Raw genomic sequence first — 25,007 nt, forward strand, 5'->3', positions numbered from 1 at the left:
TGCAAAAATCCATGTCCCGGACACATAGAAGGAATGAAGATTTTTTTTCCCAGTGTAGTCCTTGGCCTCCTTTCGTAGGACAGCCGGGGACTGGGGCTGGCGATGAGGAGAGGGTCACCGATGTGGAACTTGGGGGGATAGCTAAGTCCCTTAGCGTAGGTAAGGCCCCAGGTTCGGAACTCCGTCCGTAGCTATTGCAGAGGCTCCTGAGATGTTCAGGTCTGCAATGCAGAAATGCCTGGACGAGGGAGTTTTCCCAGAAGCTTGGAAGGTGGACCCATAGGTTGATACCGAGGGTAGATAGTTGGATTAATTGGCGCCATGGGGAAGTTACATTCCACCTGACACAGGTCCTTACAGGTCATGGTTGCTTCCGACAGTATCTACACCGTTTCGGGCATGCGGATTCTCCCGAATGCCCAGTGTGCAATGGTTTAAAGGAAACGGCGGAACACGTTTTGTTCGTGTGCCCGCGTTTTCGCACAATGCGTGACCGCATGCTTGCCACATGCGGGGAGGACACAACTCCGGACAACTTGGTCCAGAGAATGTGTAGGGATGAGATTAGCTGGAATGCCGTTTCAACGGCTATCACCCATATCGTCTGGGAGCTACAGAGGAGGTGGCGCGTGGACTCGGAGAATGGCTAGTCCAGATGCAGTACAAGAGGTGGTCCAGGGGTTCGAAGCCGGCTTCGTAGGTCATACCGGTGCCCTGCGGTCGAGATCGACCCTTACAGCGATTAAGTGGCCGCGGAGAGGAAGTCCCGGTAGCGGTGCTGTCGTGGCGTCGGTCTACTGGGTTGGATCCGAGCCCGCGGTTGGAAAGGGGTCCCCGGCAAGGGTCGGGGTAGGTGAGATCCTGCTGCCTGAAACCTACGGGTGCATCTGATAGGGCCTGAAGGGTAGTGATACCCTTCCTTACGGGCAGGTCAGATCGGGTTGCACGTGGGCATCAGTTCTTGATGTCCGCTCAGCAGTAGGGCGCGGGTGGGGTTGACCCTGCCCGCCTTCCGAGGACAAAGGGAGTGGCGAGGACCACTCGGGAAACTGGCTAAGCGCCAGCATGCTATCGTGATGGACTCTCCAGAGCGAGTCATCGATGTTCGTTGCTGCTAGGCTACGGCAGCTAACCTTGAGGGTGCGATATGCACTAGCCCCTCTCTGAAGCAATACCTTCTTGGTGGTTCCGGAGAGACGTAGGGTTTGGCGACCATAGGAATGTGTTTTAGTGGGTCGAGGAGAGAGTAGTCCTGGCTTCTACCGGCATTGTAGAAGACGGCCTTAACCCCACACTACCCTAACCTTCCTGTTAGGGTGTCTGATGCGCAGATTTATCCCCCTATGGTTTAGAAGGAAAAAAAAAGAAGCTTGGAAGAAGCAGAGCCTGGTACTATTGCCAAAGGCGGGGAAACCGCCCGGAGACCCGTCGGCATATAGACCAATATGCTTGATTGACACGGCGGGGAAGGTGCTCGAAAAGATCATCCTCAATAGAATGTTGAGGTTCACCGAGGGCGAAAATGGTCTTTCGAGCAACCAGTACAGCTTCCGGAAGGGGACGTCTACCGTAGACGCTATCTTGTCGATTACAAAAACCGCCGAGAAAGCACTCGAGCCTAAGAGGAGGGGAATTTGCTTCTGCGCGGTAAGGATGTAAGGAATGCGTTTAATAGCGCCAGCTGGTCTACTATTGCCGATGCGCTCTTGCGTCTGGCAGGGTAGCCACCCAGTCGGGAATTTCGGGAAAACCGGGAAAAGCTCGGGAATTCGAAACCACCGGGAAAAAGTCGGGAAAACCTCGGGTATTGTTGGTAGCCATCGGGAATTTCCAAAATTCTAAAATTTGTACATATAGTCTCCAGAAGCATAAGTACGAGAATCTGTGGGAAATGCAGTCAACAACTGTTGAACTATATAACATAGTGGGTTAACTGGCGTAAAAACCATTCTTGAAAATTAATATCTTGTCGTCGAGTCATGACAATTTAAGTTAATCATAGTGATGTTACCTAACATCACAATTTGAACAATTTCAAAGATATTCTTGTAATTAACGACAAGACATCGGAACGGCATACAATAAACACAAGTTGTTCGGTCTACAGGTAAAACATTACTCTCATATATTGGGTTTCTCATTAATGTTTAGACTGCTGTGATAATTTGAAAATGCACAGAATCATCAATTTCCAGCGAAATTTCACAATAATCAAACTTATTTTGTTTAGCTGCTGTGCATCCTACACCTCTGTCATGAACTTATCCGAACTTGTGTACGCTAGCCGCTGCGAAGTCGTGTGCGAAATTCGACTGTGATAATAATGAATTTGGGCCGAGTCTAAATGGGTGCAAATGTCGCAATATTTCGCCTATTTTGTCTACATGCCTACTCGAGAGGTAGCGGTGCTCGCCTTTGGCTGTATCTCATTCTGTGAGATACAATATTTTAAAGGTGGTGTTACACTACCATAACACCTCTTCCCTTTAGAAGAAAGCAAATATAATTTGTTCTGAAAGCTAAATTTATAAAATCGATCACTAGCTTCAAATATTGACAATTGAAATATCGACACAATCTATTTAACAAACGATATTTTCAATCACACACTATCACACGTATTGATTAAATCATATCACAACTAGAATTATTCTAATTAACAAAAACAATATCATATCATTGAGTTACAGTACATTTTCAGTACAGCTACCCTATCTCTCTAGTCAAAAATGTCTGTATATAAAATTAATCCACTCGCAATATCACTACACAAAACAAATCATGCTGGTATATTTGCTCTTCGTTTTTTTGTATTCTTCAATGCCAGTAGCTGCTGCAGCTACGCTGCGTTTTGCAAAGAACAACGTATTTTTAGTAAAACTGCATGACCAGCATAACTCGCTGTTCCGACGACCTCTTTGTCTTGGCTGCATACATCATCTCGTTCTTGCGTTGTTTTTTTTTTTCTAGTTAAGCTTAGTTTCTTGTTGCCAAGTAGAGCGCTCAAGTGAAATTCCACCTTCTTCCGCAAGTAATTTTGACAGCTGATTCAGTATGGGGAGAAACGTTACTTTTCCTTACGGAATCATAGCGCGGACTATTTTTCCGCAAGGAAAAGTGACAGCTCCATTTGATTCGCACGGGAGGCGTTTTTTTCCCTGTAGGGGTACACAAACACTGCGACCATTAATTGATCTATTGTGGTAAGACCCAGTTGCTTTATGCAGTACATTAGTACACTCACTAGTATTAAGAACTAGCGATTGTTTTTTTAGGCCTGCATTATACCCCAGTCTGAAATAGCTTCCAAAATGAAAGTCACTACCTTCTTGGGATTCATATTCCACCAGATATCTCGGGGATGCATGATGCATCCACCGAAATAACGTTCTCTCTTCTTAAAGAGAAAACTACACTCACAAAGTAGATGTTCCGAGGTTTCAGAGTTGAAACCACAGAACCGACATTCTTCTGATTGAATCTTCTTTAGCTTCAATAGAAAGTGTCGAGATGGGCAGTGCCCGGTTAACAATCCTGTGTACACACTTAATTCGCGTTTACTAAGTTTCAGTAGTGTGTTCGTGTTCGCTTGGCACGATGAATCTCTTTGACTGGGATATTCCAGGTGCAGTATGCCAGTTTGCTCCTACGCTCGTTTCTCCCAATTTTTTAGCTCCATCGATAGAGCACTTGATGATACTCCACAGAAGGTTTCCGGTCCATACAAGGCACCCAGAGATCCCTCCCTAGCTAGCTGGTCCGCAATTTCGTTGCCTGCAATTCCACAATGACCTCGGAACCAGAATAATTTTACAGTAATCCTTCCAGCCAGTTCCTTTAGTAGTGTAATGCACTCCCATACTAGCTTAGAATAACATTCAAATGTGCAGACTGCCTTTAAAGCTGCCTGACTGTCTGAAAAGATATAGATATTCGCATGTCTATATTTTCTTTTAAGACAGATGGCAGCGCATTCCAAAATAGCTTGAATTTCAGCTTGGAACACCGTTGGCCATATACCCATTGGTATGGCGAGTTTAGTCCTGGGTCCCAGTTCTATCACTCATTTTCGATCCATCCGTATAGAATACAATAGATCCTGGTCGAACCGTTGGTCCTCCTGATTCCAATACGCTCCGATCATCAATCGAAACTTTGTATGGTATTTCTAAGATGAATTTTGATTCCATCCAGTCTTCATTTTGTATTACTAGTGGATTTACAGTAACATTGGTTAAGATTTCCAAATGTCCTGTTAGATCGCCTTCTAAGAAGATGTTCTTATATCTTTTTAACTTCAAGACACTTTTCTTCGCCTCTAGTTGCACAAATTGGTGCAAGGGTAGCAGATGCATTAAGGCATCTAGTGTTGAACCAGGAGTACTTCGAATAGCTCCTGTTATTGACAATGTTGCTAAACGTTGAAGTTTAGCCAGCACTCGTTGGGCTGTTTTGGTTTTGGTTTTAGGCCACCAGACTAGAGAGGCATAAGAGACTTTGGGTCTAACAACTGCCAGGTAGATCCAATGAACTATCCTGGGTTTTAGCCCCCATTTTCCCCCGATCACTCTCCGACAGGCCCAAAGAGCAGCTGTTGCCTTATTTACTACATGCTCTAGATGTTCACTCCAGTTCAGTTTTTATCTAGTATGACTCCCAAATATTTCACCCTGGAGGAGAATGTCAACTGTACCCCATCCAAGGACGGTGCCTTTATATTGACATTTCTTTTTCTTGTAAAAATTACAAGAGTAGTTTTTGAGGGAGTTTAGTCCCTCTCCTTTACACCAGGCAAGAGTGTAGTTTAAGGTTGAAGGATTCGTCATTGATATGATCGTCATCATTGAAAATTCAAAAGCAGTTTTCTCGTTCAAAACTGAAAATTTCGCTTTGAAAATGTATTCACTGTACTCCATCCTCCACTTACAATACAGTGAATACATTTTCACTGGGAAATTTTCGGTTTTGGACGCGAAAACTGCTTTGGAATTTTTTAATGATGACGATTATATCAATGACGAATCCTTCAACCTTAACGCTATTTGCATTCTGTTTGATAGCGTTTCATCATGCTTCCCTCTTACCACTATCACGATATCATCTGCATAACCAATGACTTTTAATCCCATTGCCACTAAACTATTAAGCAAGTCATCAACAACTAAAGACCACAGCAATGGTGAAAGTACACCTCCTTGGGGACAGCCCTTAGACGTACTTACTTTAATGGTTGATTCGCCCAGTCTGGAGCGTCTACATCGATTTCTCAGCGCTGCAGTGATCCAGTCAACGATTGAGCCATGAAAGCCCCGTTTATTCATAGCTGATCTGATTGAAGCATGTGGAACGTTATCAAACGCACCTTCAATAAGGACTGTTCAATTTATAAAACGGACAGCTTGCTTGTGCGATATCTTTTTTATTTTTCAATAAAACCATTAGCAGTTTTTTGCATAACTTTCTATAGCTATTCTCAAATGTAGGAAAAATATAACATTAAGCAAAATGTTCTTTATTGTGTAACTAAAGCGGTTTTCGTAAAACATCTATAAAAACCCATTTCTCAAAATTCGACAGAACTTTCCACATACTTAATATGCACATTTTCATGAAGTTTTAAATGTATTGGAATCTTATACTATTCTACTGAAGGTGAAGCTTAATAGTTGGTCAGTAATAATGCACCAAGCAGTCCCCGGCTTGATATGGTGAGTTGCCTTATTTTCATAGAAATTATGAAAAAATGTTCATTTAAGTCCTGTGCTGCAATAACATCACGGATTCGGCTAAAAATTTGTCCAGAGTAGCAGAATATTGCTCTCTGAATGATACAGAAGAAAAATTTACTTATAATTGCATTTTTCATCAAAAATTTAATTTATAAAGATGGCCATATTAAAAAATTGCATACTTTTTGCTCCATTGATGCAGATTTTCGACTCTAGCGAATCTTGTTATTATTTTTTTTCAGCAAAGTTAATCCTATGTTATTGTATACCTTATTTAATAATAATCGGATGCAAAGTTTTCATTTCCAACATTATTGTTATGCAAAATTTGCATTAGGTTGCATTGTTATTTTTAAGAACCTTCAAAGAACGAAACTGTTTTGATTACTGTGTCTGCAATAGCGCACAGTAACCAAACCAGCAATGCTATTAAGAAGTAGTTTTCTGCATGTAAAACCACATTATTCACACTTCCGACTGGATGCATAAAAAAATTGATTATTTAATATTTTCATGCCCTTTTTGCTTTACAATTGAATTTTATTGAAAAAATCGAATCTCACTTGAGGCTTTAATATCTCAACACTTAATTTTCCGATTGAGTTTAAATTTTGCCAGAATGTTTATTACTCATGCTGCTGCAGCATGGCACATACTTTTCAGGTATTAAAAACGATATACCATATGTGAACAGTAATTTTATATTTATATTCAATTTTCAGCAATCGAAAAATTCACCTTATTTAACAACTGGCCGATTTTCTATAAAATAAAACTATTTTTATTCCATTCAAAAATGATCACTATAATGACAGATGATGTACTGAATAACGAAGCAAGGGTGGTTAAATTTGAACTACGCGTCTTCTTTTTATAGCCTTATAAAGTTGTCCGTTTTATAAATTGAACAGTCTGTTAGCTGATATCGCATCAGTGCGCCGTACGTCTAGACCTTAATCCACGATGAGTGAAACGCTAGAAGAAAGGCTCTCGCTACCACGCGGTGAGTACCATAACAGATGAAAACATTAGTTGATAAGAAGATAAGAACGAGGAAAAGCCAACTGAATTCGATTAAAGGCAGTACCTTTGTTGCTTGATATCAATAATTTAATAGTAAAATTCTACTGCAAACTACGTTAAGTTTAGTCGTTTAAATTTCAAACAGTGCAAGTGCATGAGATTCATTTGAGGTAAGCTTAACTTCTAAAACTTATCCACTTAAACTAAATTACCGTTCTTATAAATAGGCAATCATTTACGTGCTAAACAAACGGGAGCTATTTTTTCTTCCATATCACCGGTAAGAAGACACATTATAAATTAAATAGAATATATTCTAATTGTTGATATTGCGATAGACTGTATCCTATGCCAAAACGGTCTTAGAACGGCGAATATCGGCGCACTACCATAACTGAACTTAAGAACCGGTGAGAAAATATGAAATGTAGTTTCTTTATATGTTCATTTATCTACCTCCTAAACTATATCATAGCTACGACTACCAGGCCAAACATCCGCTCATTGCTTGCCTACGAATTGCACGAAAGGAACTAAACGTGAGTAGAAGTGATAGTATTAAGCCATAATCAATGATCTGCTTTGGGCAAACACACTACGGTCCAATGAATTTGAACAGGGGTTTCCAAAACCATCCACACGTTGCATGAAAAACAACTATGTAAATTATAGGATATATTACTTATTGATGCAACATCATCGGATCACGAGTATTCATTCATTCCGTGTCGGAGAATCACAATTTCGGAAGTTCCGTTGAATAAAAATTCAACATCATATAATTTTCGTTTACACAACGAGTCGAGCGTTATGCCTAGTCGCGGTGTCATTAAGTCGGGTGTGAAAAGTGATAAAGGGGCGAGGCCAAAGGAAACTGTGGTTGGTGATCAAAGTGCTGGTGGTGGTGGTAATCCCGAAGTGGTGGTTGTAGATGAAACCATGGAAGGGCATACGTGCAAGACGTGTCGAGGACCGGACACCGAAGACATGGTACAGTGCGACAGATGCGATGGATGGTTTCATTTTTCCTGCGTGGGCGTTTCAGAAGAGGTTGCTGACAAGAGCTGGAGTTGCACTAACTGCGTTACCGCGAAATGGATCCAGCGAACTAAAACAGCTTTGGAAGAAAGTGCCCTACACAGAAAGGAGAACATCGATCAAAGGTCGACTAGAAGCCAGCCGGTCGGTAATATCGCAACAAGTACCCGTGTTAATCCAGTAATTCTCCCTACGTCGGTATCCCAGAAACCTACCTCGTCAGTACAACTCCCAATGGACGCAGTTGAGCAAACAAGATTGGATCAACAGAAGCATCAATCGGCTCCGCCAGTTGACAGCAATGGTGCAGGCATAGGAATTCCACGAGACGTAGAAAAGGCACTGTCGGAGATTTCTGTTTCCTCTTCACAAAAATCAGCGGTACAGCGAGCGAAGCTACAGTTAATGCGGCTGGAGGAAGAACGGCTGTTTCAGCAGCAGCAAGACGAACGTCGGCGAGCCGCGGAAGAAAGGGCTGCGCAGGAACATAGAGAGTTCCTGGACAAGAAATACCGTCTTCTAGAAGAAGTTGTTAGTGAGAGGAGTTCGAGGGAACCTCCAGTTCGAACGTTCGCTTTCCTGGACGAGGGTTCGGAGCTCACATTACTCGATCAAGAGCTTGCTGAAAACCTATCGTTGGATGGTGCAGAGCGTCCGTTATGTCTTCGATGGACCGGAGGAACCGAACGATGCGAACCAAATTCACGAGTCTACAATCTTCAAATTGCTGGAGTCAGAGAAGGAAGTAAGCGATTTGTCGTCAGTGATGTCAGGTCGGTGAAAGACCTCATGTTGCCCCCACAAACGCTGGACATGGATGAGTTATCCAAGCAGTATCCACACCTTCGGAACTTACCTATCGATTCATACCGAGATATTCGTCCACGCATTCTCATTGGAACGAAGCATGCTCACCTCGGACTCGTCATGAAAAACCGAGAAGGAGAATTCGGACAGCCGATCGCCGTAAAGTCCCGGCTCGGATGGACGATCTGTGGAGGAAATGGACTTGATCACGGAGCAAATCTTCATCATTACAGCTTCCATATCTGTCCATGTAACAGTTCATCCGACGACGAACTTCACCAGGCGATGAAGAACTATTTCAGTCTCGATAGTCTCGGAACAACAAAATCGGACAATATGCTCGTATCCGCCGAAGATCAACGTGCTTTGTCGATGCTTCAGACTCTTACTTGTCGCAAGGATGATCGATATGAATCCGGTCTACTCTGGCGGTACGACGACATCCGTCTACCAGATAGTCGACTCATGGCGTTGCGGCGATTCCGTTGTCTGCAAAATCGCATGGACAAAAACGAGGAACAAAACACGACTTTGCAAGCCAAGATCGCGGAATACCTGACAAAAGGATACATCAGGAAGCTCAGCGAAGAAGAACTGAATCAAAAGGTTCCTCGCCGGTGGTACCTACCGGGTTTTCCCGTAACAAATCCAAACAAACCTGGAAAAGTACGGATAGTGTGGGACGCTGCAGCCAGTGCTCACGGGACGTCACTCAATTCAGCACTATTGAAAGGCCCGGATCTACTATGTTCCCTTCTCACGATTCTTTTGCAATTTCGGGAACGCCGAATCGCTCTTACCGGTGACATTCGTGAGATGTTTCACCAGGTACTGATTCGAGCAGAAGACCAACTATCCCAGTGTTTCTACTGGATGAACGACCGTGAAGAAATTGAAGTGTATGCCATGCAAGTGATGACATTCGGAGCATGCTGCTCCCCTAGCACCGCACAGTTCGTAAAGAACATTAACGCTGACCGCTTCAAGGTAGAGTATCCAGCTGCGCACCAGGTCATCACGAAGTCCCACTACGTCGACGACATGCTTCTTAGTGTTGACACTGACGAGCAAGCCATCAAGTTAGCCGAAGACGTGAAATACGTCCACGGTCGAGGCGGGTTTGAGATAAGAAACTGGATCAGCAACTCAACGAAAGTTTTGGAAGCGCTGCAAGGAACTGATGTAAACGAAAAGTGTCTGGACTTGGCATCAGAACTAGCTACGGAAAAGGTTCTGGGCATGTGGTGGAACACTACAGATGACGTATTCACGTATAAGGTTGGATGGAACCGTTACGATCCGGCCTTGCTAGGAGGTCAAAGGCGCCCAACAAAGCGGGAGGTTCTTAGAGTGCTGATGACCATTTTCGATCCACTGGGATTGATTTCTCACTTCCTATCGTATTTGAAAATTCTACTCCAGCAAATCTGGCGATCTGGTGTACAATGGGATGAGGACATCGACAGTGTCGCCTACGATAAATGGCTCACATGGCTGAAGGTTCTTCCACTGGTAGAACACGTACGGATACCCAGATGTTACAATTCCCAGCACCTTGTGAGTGAGATTGACGAAATTCAGCTCCACACGATGGTAGATGCTAGTGAGAACGGCACAGCCGCTGTTTGCTATATACGTTTCTTGAAAGGCGAAACCATATTTTGCTCTATCGTCGCTGCAAAATGCAGGGTTGCACCACTCAAGTTCACGTCGATACCACGATTGGAACTTGAAGCTGCTCTAATCGGCGCTCGCCTAGCTCACACCGTCGAAGAATCGCTCACGATCCAATTCCACAGGAAGCTGTTTTGGTCCGATTCCAGAGATGTCCTCTGCTGGATTAATTCGGACCACCGTCGCTACAGTCAATACGTCGGCCACCGGATTAGCGAGATACTCGAATTATCCGAAATACACGAGTGGCGATGGGTACCAGGGAAGCAGAATCCCGCTGACGACGCTACAAAGTGGAGTAGTCCACCTGAGTTATCATCTGAAAACAGATGGTTCAAAGGCGCCAATTTTCTCTGGCGCACCGAAGCAGACTGGCCGGCATCACCCAACCGGAAAGGCTCCACCGAAAACGAACTGCGTTCTAACCTACTGGTACACCACGTTCTACCGGAATCGGTTATCTGCGTCAACGACTTTTCTAGCTGGGAAAGATTACTCAGAGTTACCGCATTCGTACATAGATTCACCTATAACTGTCGTCAAAAGCGCATGGAAAGACCTACAAACACAGGCCCCCTAGCAGCGAACGAACTTTGTAATGCCGAACGCTCACTAATACGCCTCGCTCAAAGTGAATCTTACCCCAACGAGATAATGGTTCTACAAAATCTACCAGATGAACCTGAGTCGCTAACAAATAACATTCCAAAGACTAGTTCACTATATCGGTTGACACCATGGTTGGACAGCAATGGAATCCTCCGAATGCGGACACGCATCGCCGCTTGCCATTATGCTACAGAAGACGCCAAAAAGCCGATTATTCTTTGCCGAAAACACCACACCACCAGCCTGATCGTAGCATATTACCATAAAAAATATCACCACCAAAACCATGAAACTGTTATCAACGAGATCCGCCAAAAGTTTCACATTCCCCGATTACGCGCCTGTTATCAGCAAGTACGAAGAAATTGTCAAAGATGCAAGAACCATCATGTAGCACCTAGCCCTCCGTACATGGCCGACCTTCCACCCGCTCGCCTAGCAGCCTTCACAAGACCATTCACGCACGCAGGGATCGACTATTTTGGGCCGATTGAAGTCGCTGTCGGCAGAAGAGTGGAAAAGCGATGGGGAATGATAGTGACTTGCCTCACTGTCCGGGCCATTCACCTCGAAGTCGTGCACTCCCTCAGCACGAGTTCCTGTATCATGGCTCTTCGGAATTTCATGGCACGACGTGGTACCCCTCAAAAGGTCTACAGCGACCGTGGCACCAATTTCGTAGGTACAAATCGAGAATTGCTACAGACCAACGAAACTATCAACGAACACAAGTATATGGAAGAATTTGCTAAATCTGGCATCGAATGGGTTTTCAATCCACCCCTCTCTCCGCACATGGGCGGTAGTTGGGAGCGGTTGATCCGCACTATAAAGAACAATCTGATGGTTGTATGTTCATCTAGAAGACCCTCCGACGAAGTGTTCCGCAATTTGCTGATTGAAGTTGAGAACACTGTCAATTCGCGACCTTTATCCCATGTGCCAATTGATGAGCATTCGGCACCTGCACTGACACCGAATCACTTTTTACTGGGATCTTCAAACGGAACGAAGCCCTTCAGCCATCTTGACGACAGCGGTGCGACTCTCCGTCAAAACTGGATCACCTCACAGTGCCTCGCAAACCAATTTTGGAAACGTTGGATATCCGATTACCTGCCCGAGATCACAAGAAGGACCAAGTGGTTTCAGAGATCCAAACCGATTGCCATAGGCGACGTGGTAGTCATTGCCGACCCAAAGATGCCACGTAACTGCTGGCCGAAGGGCAAGATCATCGGGACAAAGGTCAGCACGGATGGTCAAGTCCGGTCTGCAACGGTAAGGACATCGAACGGAGTCTATGATCGTCCAGCGACGAAATTAGCGGTTTTAGACGTACAATGCGTCGGTAAGTAAGCCACCCGAAGATAGCCTACCTGGGGGGAGTGTTAGCTGATATCGCATCAGTGCGCCGTACGTCTAGACCTTAATCCACGATGAGTGAAACGCTAGAAGAAAGGCTCTCGCTACCACGCGGTGAGTACCATAACAGATGAAAACATTAGTTGATAAGAAGATAAGAACGAGGAAAAGCCAACTGAATTCGATTAAAGGCAGTACCTTTGTTGCTTGATATCAATAATTTAATAGTAAAATTCTACTGCAAACTACGTTAAGTTTAGTCGTTTAAATTTCAAACAGTGCAAGTGCATGAGATTCATTTGAGGTAAGCTTAACTTCTAAAACTTATCCACTTAAACTAAATTACCGTTCTTATAAATAGGCAATCATTTACGTGCTAAACAAACGGGAGCTATTTTTTCTTCCATATCACCGGTAAGAAGACACATTATAAATTAAATAGAATATATTCTAATTGTTGATATTGTGATAGACTGTATCCTATGCCAAAACGGTCTTAGAACGGCGAATATCGGCGCACTACCATAACTGAACTTAAGAACCGGTGAGAAAATATGAAATGTAGTTTCTTTATATGTTCATTTATCTACCTCCTAAACTATATCATAGCTACGACTACCAGGCCAAACATCCGCTCATTGCTTGCCTACGAATTGCACGAAAGGAACTAAACGTGAGTAGAAGTGATAGTATTAAGCCATAATCAATGAACTGCTTTGGGCAAACACACTACGGTCCAATGAATTTGAACAGGGGTTTCCAAAACCATCCACACGTTGCATGAAAAACAACTATGTAAATTATAGGATATATTACTTATTGATGCAACATGTATTCAATGTTATTTTTAGGAAAATTATATTCGCCCTGTTATCATCGGATCACGAGTATTCATTCATTCCGTGTCGGAGAATCACAATTTCGGAAGTTCCGTTGAATAAAAATTCAACACAGTCCTTATCAAGAAATGCACAGTACGCTACTTCCTTGTATTTGATGTTTTTTTCTATTTTTTGTGTCAACGTGTGAAGGGCTGTACCGTCGACTTGCCTTTGCAATAGGCAAACTGTAATTTATTTAACTTGTGAGCTTTTAAAAACGAGCCTTTGATATGCTCATCCAGAATCTTCTCCATTATTTTGAGTATAATTGAGGTTAGGCTTACCTAAAGCTTACCTAATTGAACCTAAAGCATACAAGGTTGTGTTTTGTGCCGTTTGCCGTTTTTGGTATGAATATCACTCTTACATTATTCCACCAACTGGGAATGTAGCACAGTGTCATGCTACTAATAAACATCTCAACTAAATCAGGGATGATTATGTCCCTACCGTGCTGTATTAGCGCCGGAAAAATGCCGTCTTCTCCAGCCGATTTGAAAGGGTCGAAGGAATTTATTGCCCAGTCCACCATTGCCACTGTGAAAATTTTTCTGGATTCCATGAGTGCATCTTTTCTGTTCATATTGCGTCCAGAATTTGTCCTCAATTGTCCCGATGAATTTTCATCAACAGCAAATGAGCCACTTCCAATGTTTCTGAAGGACTTCTGGTGAATGTGCCATTATCCTTCTTAACGTTGCCTAGGCCATTTGAGTGTTCCTTAGAAATAACTTTTTGAAGCCTGGCCGCTTCTGAAGTGTATTGGATGTTTTCACACATGATTCTCCAATATTTTCGTTTGCTTTTCCTTATTTCAGTGCTATATTTGGTTAGGGCCTTTCTATATTGGCCCCAATCCGAAGTTGCTTTTGCTCTGTTGAAGAGTTTCCTTACTTTCCTCCTCATTTTTTGTAGAGCGTTGTTCCATCAAGGGACTGTCCTGTTTGAACTCCTTTCCCATTGTGGACAACTTTCGTAGTATGATTGTATAATTTTGTTAGTGACCATCCTAGAAGCTTCTTATAGTTGCTCTGCTGTTCTTATTTTTTCGTCCAGCAGAGGTTGCTTGGTCGCAAGAATTTGCTTGTAGAGATCCCAGTTGGTGTTCCTGGGGTCTCGATAGAATTTCCTCACGGTCTCTCCCCTCTCTATTGAAAAGGTGATATGCTTATGATCTGAGAGAGACACCTCGTCAGATACTTCCCAAGAGGTAATTCTATCTGTTAGAATTTGGCTACAAAGTGTTAAATCAAGTACTTCATGTCGCCTTGAGTTGACATATGTTGGTTTGTCCCCTCTGTTAAATATATCAATGTTATTAGCAGAAATATATTCTAAATAGGACTCACCTCGTTTGTTGATGTCACTGCTTCCCCATACAGTGTGGTGAGCGTTGGCATCGCAGAAGATAATAAATTACTGGTTTTGTTGTCTGCAGCTGGTGACAAATTCGCAGATTGAGGACGTCGGAGCTTCTTCTTCATCACCAGGAAAGTAAGCTGATGCTATATTAACGATAGACTTACCCCTGGCTGTTGGAACCTCCATCCTGATGGCTACGATGTCTTGTTTGATAAATTCTTTAATGGGAGTAAAATTAATCCTTCCATTTACTAAGATAGCTGTCCTTGGAGAAGGATGGCTATCATCATAGAGGAACTTACATTTTGGTGTAGTAAGGCCCATCACCCTATGATTGTTGACCCACGGTTCCTGTACTAATGCCAGGTCGAGGTCTTCCTTGGCAAACCTTTGCAAAAGTACGCCTGATGCCCCTCTTGCATGCTGTAGGTTTGCCTGAACCAATTTTATGTTGGTCATTGCGTTGACGATCCGCTTTTTTGTGACTGGCGGATCGTCGGCTTAGTTTTTGTGCCTTTTGTGGTGGACTCTTTGGAGATTTCTGGGACCTTCTTTTGCATTCCCAGTGAACTACTGTTGTTCCCACCACGGTTGTTATCCTTTTTCGGATTCGTTTTAGCAGTTCCTTCTTGGGATTCAGTTTTAGACGAACTTTCACATTCATCACCAGTAGTATTTTCCGGACTTGGCCCAGGAATTTGTTGCTGCTGGTCCACTTGAGGGCCCGGCAGCGTGTTCCCTAGGTCGTTGCCCTGTATCATACTGGCGACTTCCGTTTCCATTGCCATATTCTGAACCTCTATAGAGTCAGTGTTACTGTCCTGCTTGTCGATCCTGCTTTTCTTGACCCGACGTAGTTTTGCAGTGTGATACAAGTATTTGATTTGAAATCCCCATCTTGTCAGTTTCTGCATTGAGTCCTCGTTCACTATGAGAACCAGCTCAACATCATTCCCGTTAGGGGAAGATCTTTGCAGAATTCTCCAGGAATCCGTGTCCAAATCATTCTGTGACTCGATGAATGCCATTATTTGCTCGTTGCTTTTAGTGGCGCTTTTCGGCAGGTAGGCTACCAAGATTTCCGATCTAGGAATGTTCTTTTCGTCGACCGCTATCAACTCAACTCCCTCGCATGGAGTTATCCTTTTTAACCAGTCCGCTGTAGCCTGGTCGTGGCAGTTGATAACAAGGAAGCCTGTTTTTATGGTGCAGCCTCTGAAAATCGGTTTTACATCTGTTCCCCGATTTTCCACTACTTTGTTAATAATAGTGTCTTGTACCAATATTAGCTGTTGTGTTGTTAGAGCTGTAGTCGGATAGTCCTTTGGTATTATTCCTATGCGTACTTGACTCACAACCTCCGTGTATAGCGGATTTTGAGTAGCAGTGGGCTTAGTTTTCCTATCTGGGACTTTTAGATTCCTTGATAGACGACTCTCAGCTACTGCCAGGGACTTTAATATTCCCGGGTAGAGTATGACCAGTTTTTGCTTTTTGCTTCGTGCCTGGGACTTTCGGTTTCCCGGGTTGACTTTGCCCTGCTGCTGCCTCTGTTTTCCTATCTGGGACCTTCGTATTCCCGAGTTGACTGCAACTTCCAGCTTTAGCCTGTTTACCTGGGACTTTCATTTTCCCGGGTTTGGAGCGTTCAGCGTCTTCGTTTGTCTTCTTGTTCGCAACTTTCGAGGTACCGGGTTGCATGTGGACAGCATCTGCCTCTGCCCTTCCATCTTGGAAGTTTGGATCTCTTTGCCGTTGCAGCCGGATGTTCACCGATGAAGGGGTTTTCGAGAATGGTCTTTGTGCGGCCTTCCCGTGGGTGTTGATGTCCCTTTTGTCTTTTTGGGTTGTGGCTTCTCGCCACTCGATAGGTCATCTCTAGGCCTTTTCGATGGTTCTGACTGCACGCTTGGCCTGTAGGCAAGGCGATAGGCCTCGTCTTTGTCATAGCCCTGATCTAGCAGTTTTTTCAGTCGCTTTTTACCTGCACCACTCAGCTTGATTCGGTCCATTTGCTGAGGTTGTTCCGGATTTGCAACGGTTGATCCCCTTGATGTCTTGATAGTGACGCTTACTCGATCATCCTCGTCGCTGTCTTCCATCTCGGAGTTCTTTGGAGTGTCCAAATTGATCGATGGACAACTGGACAGATTTTCCAGTGATTTACTATCTAGCTGTGCTTCGAGCTGCTCCAGCGAATCTCCCGGGTCAGTGTCCATTTTTTTCTGCTGAGAGAGGCAATTGTCACCTGTTGTTTTATTTTATTTGTTGTTGTTGCTCATTGTTGCTCCCACGAGTCGCACGGGAAGTAAAGGTCGACTGCGCCAGAGCCCTGCATTAACGCAGCAAGGGATGAATACTGTGGGATTCTCCCTGGTACCCCACAGGCTCCGTTCGCGACTGAGTATTTGTTTCACCCCCCCAGCCATGCATCCATAGGCACGGGTCGCATTACACCGTAGATTCGGGGTTAGACCGTATTAGGCATTCGTGTGGCTACGGTCATCACCACATATATCCTCCTCCTTTACCCGGGCTTGGAACCGGCAACAGTGATTCTTGTTAATTCTGAACATACACAAGTGTATCTCCAGAATAAAATAATCATCCTTGGCGGAGTTAAGGAGGCGTTACGAGTGTTACACTTTTTTGCTTACTTGCCGTCTGCGAACTGCACAAGTAATTTTGAAGCGAAATCATTACTTGACATTATTCGTTTATTTGGAAGGGTCGGACGCCACTTGGGCATAACAGAGCCAAAATCATTTGTATATTATTATAATTTTAAATTACAATATACAATTTTATAAAATACTATAACCTATAATTGACTAATTTGACATATCGGACTTTGACTTATCTCCGCAATCCCGTCATACTATGTATACAACTTGCCATTGGACTACCGACGAACCGACGTGACAGTGGTGTTTCAAAAGTGTCCCCCCTAAATTTAACGATCGACCAGCAAAGCGAGCGAACGCTTCTGTCAAATCAGCACAGGCGCGAACCTTTTCCTATATGGAAAGATTCGACTGGGATTTTTGATAACTATGGGAGTTTTCGGCTTTCAGTCACGGAAAAAGCGTTGATACTTCTATATCATTGCCAACGTTTCGATCCTTGGGTTGGGATCTTCCTCAGGGCTCGATCTTAATCAACTTGTGATAATCGTATTTTGCACACGATCGTTTGTCGGATTCTAAAAGACACTAAAATCCGAACGGCGATTGATAACAGCCACAGTGTTGTGTTCCGCTGATTTCGTGTCTCGAGTGTCTCCCTTTCGTACCACCCACCCAACATCCCACTAGGGTGCTGGTGATGAACGAGAAAAGTGCAGTGTCTTTTAGAATCCGACAAACGATCGTGTGCAAAATACGATTATCACAAGTTGATTAAGATCGAGCCCTGAGGAAGATCCCAACCCAAGGATCGAAACGTTGGCAATGATATAGAAGTATCAACGCTTTTTCCGTGACTGAAAGCCGAAAACTTTTCCTATATGAATACACGGGGGTTTGGAGTCAACCTATCAAAACAACGCGAACCGTTTTATAGGAGGCGGTAGTGTTCGGCTATTTTTCATCATGGCGTCGGGGACAACAAAATTGAATTCATTTGTTCTAGCTGTCATGTCGGTTCGTCGGTGATTGGACCTCCACATTCTTATTGGCACTTTCTCAGACTTGAACCATGATGCTGTTACCTATTCTTCCATTTTTACACTGTCTTCTGGTTCCTCGATGTTATCCGCATTCGATGTTTTGTTCTCCAGGTGATCCGTCATCTCATCGTGTTGTGACGATGTCGCTTCTTTCAATACTCCAGCATAGGTGACTGATTGTGCATTATGCACGATCTCAACCGAACGTTGTTTTCTTTTCTTCGGGCAGGCGTTCATCTGATGCCCTGTCTGGTTACAGCTGAAACACTTGTCCCAAGTAACCACGGTGTTGAAGCCTTATTGCATGCTGATATAGGGTGTTTTTAGAGCAATCATTACTTTACATACAAACTTAAGGTTGATTTAAAGTGAAAATGGGCAATTATAGAACCAAATTACGATTATACTGGTATAATCTTAAATCAGTCGCATAATTGCCATTTTCACTTTAAATCAACATAAAGTGTTCATGCAAAGTAATGATTACTCTAAATACACCCTATATCTGCATGCAATAAGGCTTCAGCACCGTGGTAACTTGGGGTCCTTGTTCCCGGAGTAGAAGATATTTCCTCTCCAATTGAGGAAATGCAGCGTGGATGGAATTTTCGATTTGACGTCCATGTGAACTCCGCGAATGCCGTTGAAAATATCCAACCCGATATCGGCAGGAATCTTCTCACGTACCACTCTTTTCACGTTTCCGTACTTTCCTAGCACTAGCGATATTTCTTTATCGGGTACCTCGGGTGATAGCTCACACACACACGAACATACTGATAGTTGCCTTCCGCATCTGATATTTACACCACCGCCATCGTTCCGTTTGCATAATGGAAGCAAAGTGGATGTGCATTGTTCTCCAACGCGGCCCTGAACGCCTGTTGACTTTTCAACTTCAGGTACACACTATGATCCTCTGCTCGTCTGTACACCGTATCCATGTCGCTAATGCTGACATCCAAACACTTCACAAATTTTGCGATCTCATCATACGAAGGCCGCACAGAACCCGTTGGAAATGCAAACTTGACAGTGTTCTTAACCTCAACCATCTGTTTCTGCGTAATACCTTTCGAGTCTAGTATCGATAAGCTGATGCAGCACACAGTGACCGTGAGAGAATGTTCTGCAACCGTTCTCGTCGGCAGATGAAAGCAAACTCATGGCCATTACTTGTCCTATCTTTTTGCACAGTACGTACGAAGTGGAAACTAGCCATTACGTTTGATATCTCCTCGCCGCAAACCATTCCCATATCTCATCCATTGCACTCAATGAAACGCGGGCTCGACAATAATCAGTTCATGATACGAAGCATATACAGAAAGCCCGAGCAGAAGAGAAAAACAACAGCATAACAAAATGCGTTATTTTGGCAAAATAACTGCATAACGGAAGTAGTAATTTTCATGTTATTAACATAACATATTGAGTTATAAACTTGGCTGTCATAAGCGGCAAAATAACAAGTCACATAACAAAAATTTGTTCCTGAAAAATCAATTTAATAACATGTTTTGTTAGTGGCAATAACAACTTAATAACAGTGAATTTGGGAAATATTTCAATAACAAATTTTGATATTAAAGAGTTATTGATAACAAGCAAAATTAGGGTAAAAACTAACTTTTTTTACTCATTTTTGGGTAATTATTTTAAGTGTGTTATTCTATTTTTAGAAAATAACAGGTCACATAAAAAAAAATCGAATTCATTATAAAACTTACAAACATGGACGGGATTTGAACCTCCAATCCTGCTATCGTAAATTTTCAGTCGCCTTTACCAATGAGGCTATCACAGCACTTGCGGTGAGGGACGATAGAAGCTTTACTGGTTCTACGTATTGCCAGTTTCCCCATTCCCCCATTTCATGTTTGCCAGTCGCAGGACAAAAATAGACAGAGATTTGAATGCAAGATCAAACAATGAACCTCTCTCTCTCTCTTACCAACAGCGCTATCGCGGTGCGCAGACATGTGCACTGTAACACTAATAACAGTGGTGGCGTTCGCATGGCCCGTCGTCGGCTGTTGCGGAACAAAGAGAACGACGAAAAAGTTGCTAGTCGACTATTTATGATTGAGCTTCGTCATGGGGTGCATTTTGGCGGTGACAAAGATTCTTTCCAGACGGAGATGATTTTTTTTAATTTTTTGTTTTGTTCGCGCTGTGAGAACGGCGATTATACACGTACCTACGTGAGCGAAGGTAAAAGGTAATTATATCATATGCCGGTATGATTACTTCTGCAGATGCTGTTTAGTTTTATTCTGTTTTAGATTATTTTTAGTAATGAAAAAAGATATATATGACATAATGTCAAACAATATATGATCGAATAATAATAGATCGAAAGAAAAAAGTTATAATAGACAAATGCAATCATCAATTGAGCAGAATTGTCTGTATAGTTGACATTTTTATTGATTAGAATTATTTAGTAGGTTCCATATTTGCTATCTCCACTCTCACTAACATTCATTACTTCGTAATACATAGTCTGTTCGGTACTTTTTGACGTTATAATTAGAGGTTAGAATAGCAGTACTGTTAAAATGACATATAAATTCAACTAAGTTTACTCAATTTTGAGATAAAAAAAAACTCATTTGCAGATGTATCACTTTTTGAAGGTAAAATTTTACTTAACCTATAAGAATTGGGAATCGTAGAAAAGTGATAGGAATTTGGCACCGTAACGAGACTGGGATATTGAAAGAAGGAAATTAACACAAAGATAAACATATCAATAGCTATGATGCTATATTTACCCAAAACTCAAATTATAGCAATGAATAAAATAAAAAATACGGAAGAGTCTGATGAAATTTCTAGAAGTTGCAATGCCTTTATTTTTTACTTCATAATATGAAACAGCAGACAATAAAATAAAGAAGGTAAACTATGTAATGGTTATATCTGCGATAAATTTTCTCCGATTTTGACAATATTGATCTCATGTGATCCAGATTTATTTTTTCCATCAACAACAAATCCGACTGAACCGATCTGGTCATCGTGAGTTAAGAAAAAACCCGAATTGCCATACACGTGGAATTTTCCATAGACCAGCTGCAATTGGCTTCTTTAGTGGTGTTGAGATAATTCCATATTCACAATCTACATGCCAAACTGAGCCGACATCCAAATTTTCATGAACTTTGGTGCCCGGGAACCTATTTAAAAATCGATTTAAAGTTTGTATGGAAGCGATTTGTCGAATCACCCCTCGTCGCATTTCGTACTGGGCGGAGCTGTCAAGCAGTTGCCCAGCTGTCAAAAGGTGATTTCAAAAAATCTTTTTGTAATTGAATTTAGGTATCAAAAAAATCTGAAAAAAATCATACTGGCTTAAAAAAGGTGCTCTTTCGAATAAAATCAAAAAATCAATATATTATTCTTAATTTGAAAACCCAATTGGTGATTGGTACAAATTAAGTACCTTACCAAGAAAAAAATGTTAAATTTAAATTTATACGTTCAATATGTAGTCCGTCCAAAGTCTTACACCGTACATCAAACCGTTTTTAATTAGATTTTGTTTTAGATTTTATAGAGGCATTTTAAAATCTTCTCCTGTGTGCTAGGGATAGGATTTTTCAAAACACCATCGTTCTTCTTCTTCTTCATGCACCATCAAATCACCAATAGCATATCTGTCCAGCCTAGGCCCAAAGTATTGACTTCAAAGTAATCATTACGAAGCATAAATGTCAATTTCTTGATTTTGCTTTGGCTGACCAAGCCAAGGTTGGCCGTAGCATTTTCATAATTCAAATCTCAATTTGTTCATCGAGCACATGTTCTGTTGTGCTGCACGTGGATGTCAAAGCGTTTTCAACAGTGTAATTACGAAGCATGTTTCACGAGAGACCATATCTTTTCAATACGCTAACTCCACAACAACGCCGATATTACTGCGCCACTTGGGCAGTGGCTGGTATTTTGGGTACTTTTCAGCTACAACTCAGTCAATTTCAGAAATTTAGCAAAACCTCGCGCTGCCCAGCAGGGACTTTGTTTTGTACACATTACAGCACCTCCATGTCACGTAATATACCACACCTCTTATCAAATGTGATACCGTAAGCGTACCATACTTTGCGCACCTAGGGCCTAACTTTGCGCACTTTTCAAAAAATCGTTAAATAGTATTTCTGGTGCATTATGCAAACTTTTTCCCACGGAATACTAGCTAATGATATGGGGCATGCACTTTGTCTCAGTTTGGATGTAATGATAAATGGAAGAGGAAGACAAATTGATGAGTGAATATGCAGTTGCTTTCCCTAAAATGCTGTAAATAACGTTGTAGAATGACGTAGGTTTTGTTTCAAAATTAGTTTTAGTTTAGATAGCAATACCATAAAGTATTTGTGCACTCTCAATAATACAATAATAACCAAACTTGTTCCACAACAGAATGTAATATTGAAATGTTATTTAAGGGCTGCATACCAATTGCTTGGTCATAACAAAATAAGATTGTTCAACAAAACATGTTATGGAAACGTAATGCCTTGATAATTCAATAATAACAAAACAAGATATAAAAACAGGTTTTGTGATTTCGTAGTTATTAATTTGATATTCCCCTCTGCTCGGGAGCTCACTGCCGATGGTCCAGTAAAATGCCGCTCTCACATTCAGAGATAAAGTTGTGGCGCTCATGCTCACAAGGAAAAAAAAAAAAATGGAACAAACAAAAGTAGAACAAAAATAGGCAAAATCCAGTCACAAAAAAAATCTGGACAAACAGAATCCTTGTGGATTCAAAATGGCCTGGGCCTTTAATGTTGTCTTCTACATAAAGTTCCATGAAAAAATATGCGTTTTAGCCATGAGCATATGAACTGCGTCAGGGAGAAATTAATTGCTGATTTTAAACCAACCTCCTGCCCATCCAAAAATGAGGTAAAATACATAATATGATGCCGCTGTGCATAGTACGTTATGCCATACACCTCATCAGAAAAGCATGACACAAAAATTACGTGAATAAATTGTGGGCACAAAAATAAACATACTTAAAAGCACGCAAATTTCACTCACTTTTTAAAAATAGGCTATTGTGTTTGAAAAAAAATGTAACGGCACAATGAAAATGCAAAAAAAAAAAAAATTAAACACAAATTTACGCTATACAAAAATAAAAAGCACAAAATTTCAATTCACACTACTAATTGCACTAAACAAAGCACGCTATTAAACGAACAGAATATGAGAGAATTAGAGGAAAAATTACTGGTGGCCAAGCCATCATTTTGATGGTAAATCTTTATCCTCGTACGCCAATTGTAATAAACGACAAGTGTACTAACTATGTTATCGAGGAGGTCATCCGAAGCGTTCAACTCTTATATTTATGCGTCTAAACACTTCGCATCGAGGTGGAAGAAAAATATTACCATCCATGTCATCATGAATGGGGATTTCAAAAAATTCTGATTTGCATCTACCTGTTAGCATCCAGGTGTCATAATTAATTGAACAGAAATAATTGCGTAAAAAATCTCTACCGAGTATTCCGTCGGTGGGAATCGGTAATTGACCATCAACTAAATGAAATTTATGTTGCAGTTTTCCTTGATTTGGTAGTAAAATATTTGTTGTAACAGTACCTAATGTAGACACTGAATGGTCGTTGATTCCAGAAATATAGCATTGGTCATTAGTATTAACAAAAGTTGTGGGGAGTATTTTGCTGGCCTTGAAAAGAGATATTTCTGCTCCAGAATCCACCAGTAAGGTGCATTCTGATTCAAGAAAATCTAATCTCAGGACTACAAAATTACTACATGATGGATTAATGAAGAAAAAACGTTTCACTGGCGATGTAGTATTTGTGCTAATTGCTGGGGAGGGATTTGTTGGTGCGTTTGCTGGTTGTTTGCTGTTCCCCCAATTTGTGGTTGAAGTTGGGGGACCTGGGAGTTTCCTTGGTTGTTGTAAAAAATGTGACGGCCAGGTGGTCCTTGGTAGCGTGGTTGGTGCTGATAGCTGTTTCCACCATGCCAATTGCCATTAGAACTGGTTCTGAAGTTGTTGGAAAAATGCTAACCAACGATAACTATAACCAATATGGTGTCCTCTTACATGAAAAATTTGTGGTCGAGACGTTGACGGCTCCTGACTTTCGTTTTCTTGCAGTTTTTGGACTGCATCGCTAATTTTTCCGAAGGTTCCTGCTTTCATAATTAATTTTGATTCAGGATTTTTTATTCCGGTGGCTAGCGCTTCAACAACGCGCTTAGTAGCCATTTTTTCGGCAGTATCTGCCGGAATGTTTTCATTAATGTATGCCAATCGTAAATCATCAGCTAGTTTTTCCACTGTCTCGCAAAAATTTTCAGTGGAAGAAGTTTGCCTAGCAGCTTTAAGCTTGGCTAAAACTCCGGCCGCTGAAATTTTTGCTCCACAGCGAAGTTTAATTGCAGCGATGATCTGTTGTAAGTCATTCAACTCGCCTATTGCTTGGTGCGCTGATCCTATTAACCTTGTTTTTACGAAACGTACTACTGTGGCTTTCGCGGCAGCCTTCTGATCAGCTGTTGCCGCTTGAAATTCTGCATCGACGGTGTCGGAATACAACGCGACAGTATCGACGAAAGCATTTAATTGTGCGAGGGAACCGTCGTAGGTATTAACCAACGAGGTTCCCAATTTGATGTCAACGGTAGGCATTGACACAATTTTTCTGCAAGCTTTCTTTTATTTCATACAATAAACTATCACCAACACTGAAGTTACAATAGATATATAGTTTTTAGTTTCTAATTTTAGTTTAATCAATTCTTTTATTTCATTGTACTCTAACCTAGACCCTTTTATATAAAAGTTAAGCAA

General features: G+C 42.0%; 2 protein-coding genes across 2 annotated transcripts; both read left to right on the plus strand.

Annotated features, from left to right (window-relative positions):
- Positions 1-7,486: 7,486 nt before the first annotated feature.
- On the plus strand, positions 7,487-8,319 carry LOC134286189 (uncharacterized). Its single transcript, XM_062847767.1, has 2 exons — positions 7,487-7,908; positions 7,985-8,319. The coding sequence occupies exons 1-2, from the start codon at positions 7,563-7,565 to the stop codon at positions 8,104-8,106; spliced, it is 468 nt and encodes a 155-aa protein (XP_062703751.1). The 5' UTR covers positions 7,487-7,562; the 3' UTR covers positions 8,107-8,319.
- LOC134290168 (uncharacterized) lies at positions 8,196-24,082 on the plus strand. Its single transcript, XM_062857225.1, has 3 exons — positions 8,196-12,549; positions 12,607-12,659; positions 12,718-24,082. Exon 1 carries the CDS (start codon positions 8,196-8,198, stop codon positions 12,237-12,239), a length of 4,044 nt encoding a protein of 1,347 aa, XP_062713209.1. The 3' UTR covers positions 12,240-12,549; positions 12,607-12,659; positions 12,718-24,082.
- The last annotated feature ends 925 nt before the right edge of the window (positions 24,083-25,007 follow it).

The sequence above is a fragment of the Aedes albopictus genome, chromosome 1, assembly GCF_035046485.1.
Source record: "Aedes albopictus strain Foshan chromosome 1, AalbF5, whole genome shotgun sequence".
NCBI classification, from domain to species: domain Eukaryota; kingdom Metazoa; phylum Arthropoda; class Insecta; order Diptera; family Culicidae; genus Aedes; species Aedes albopictus.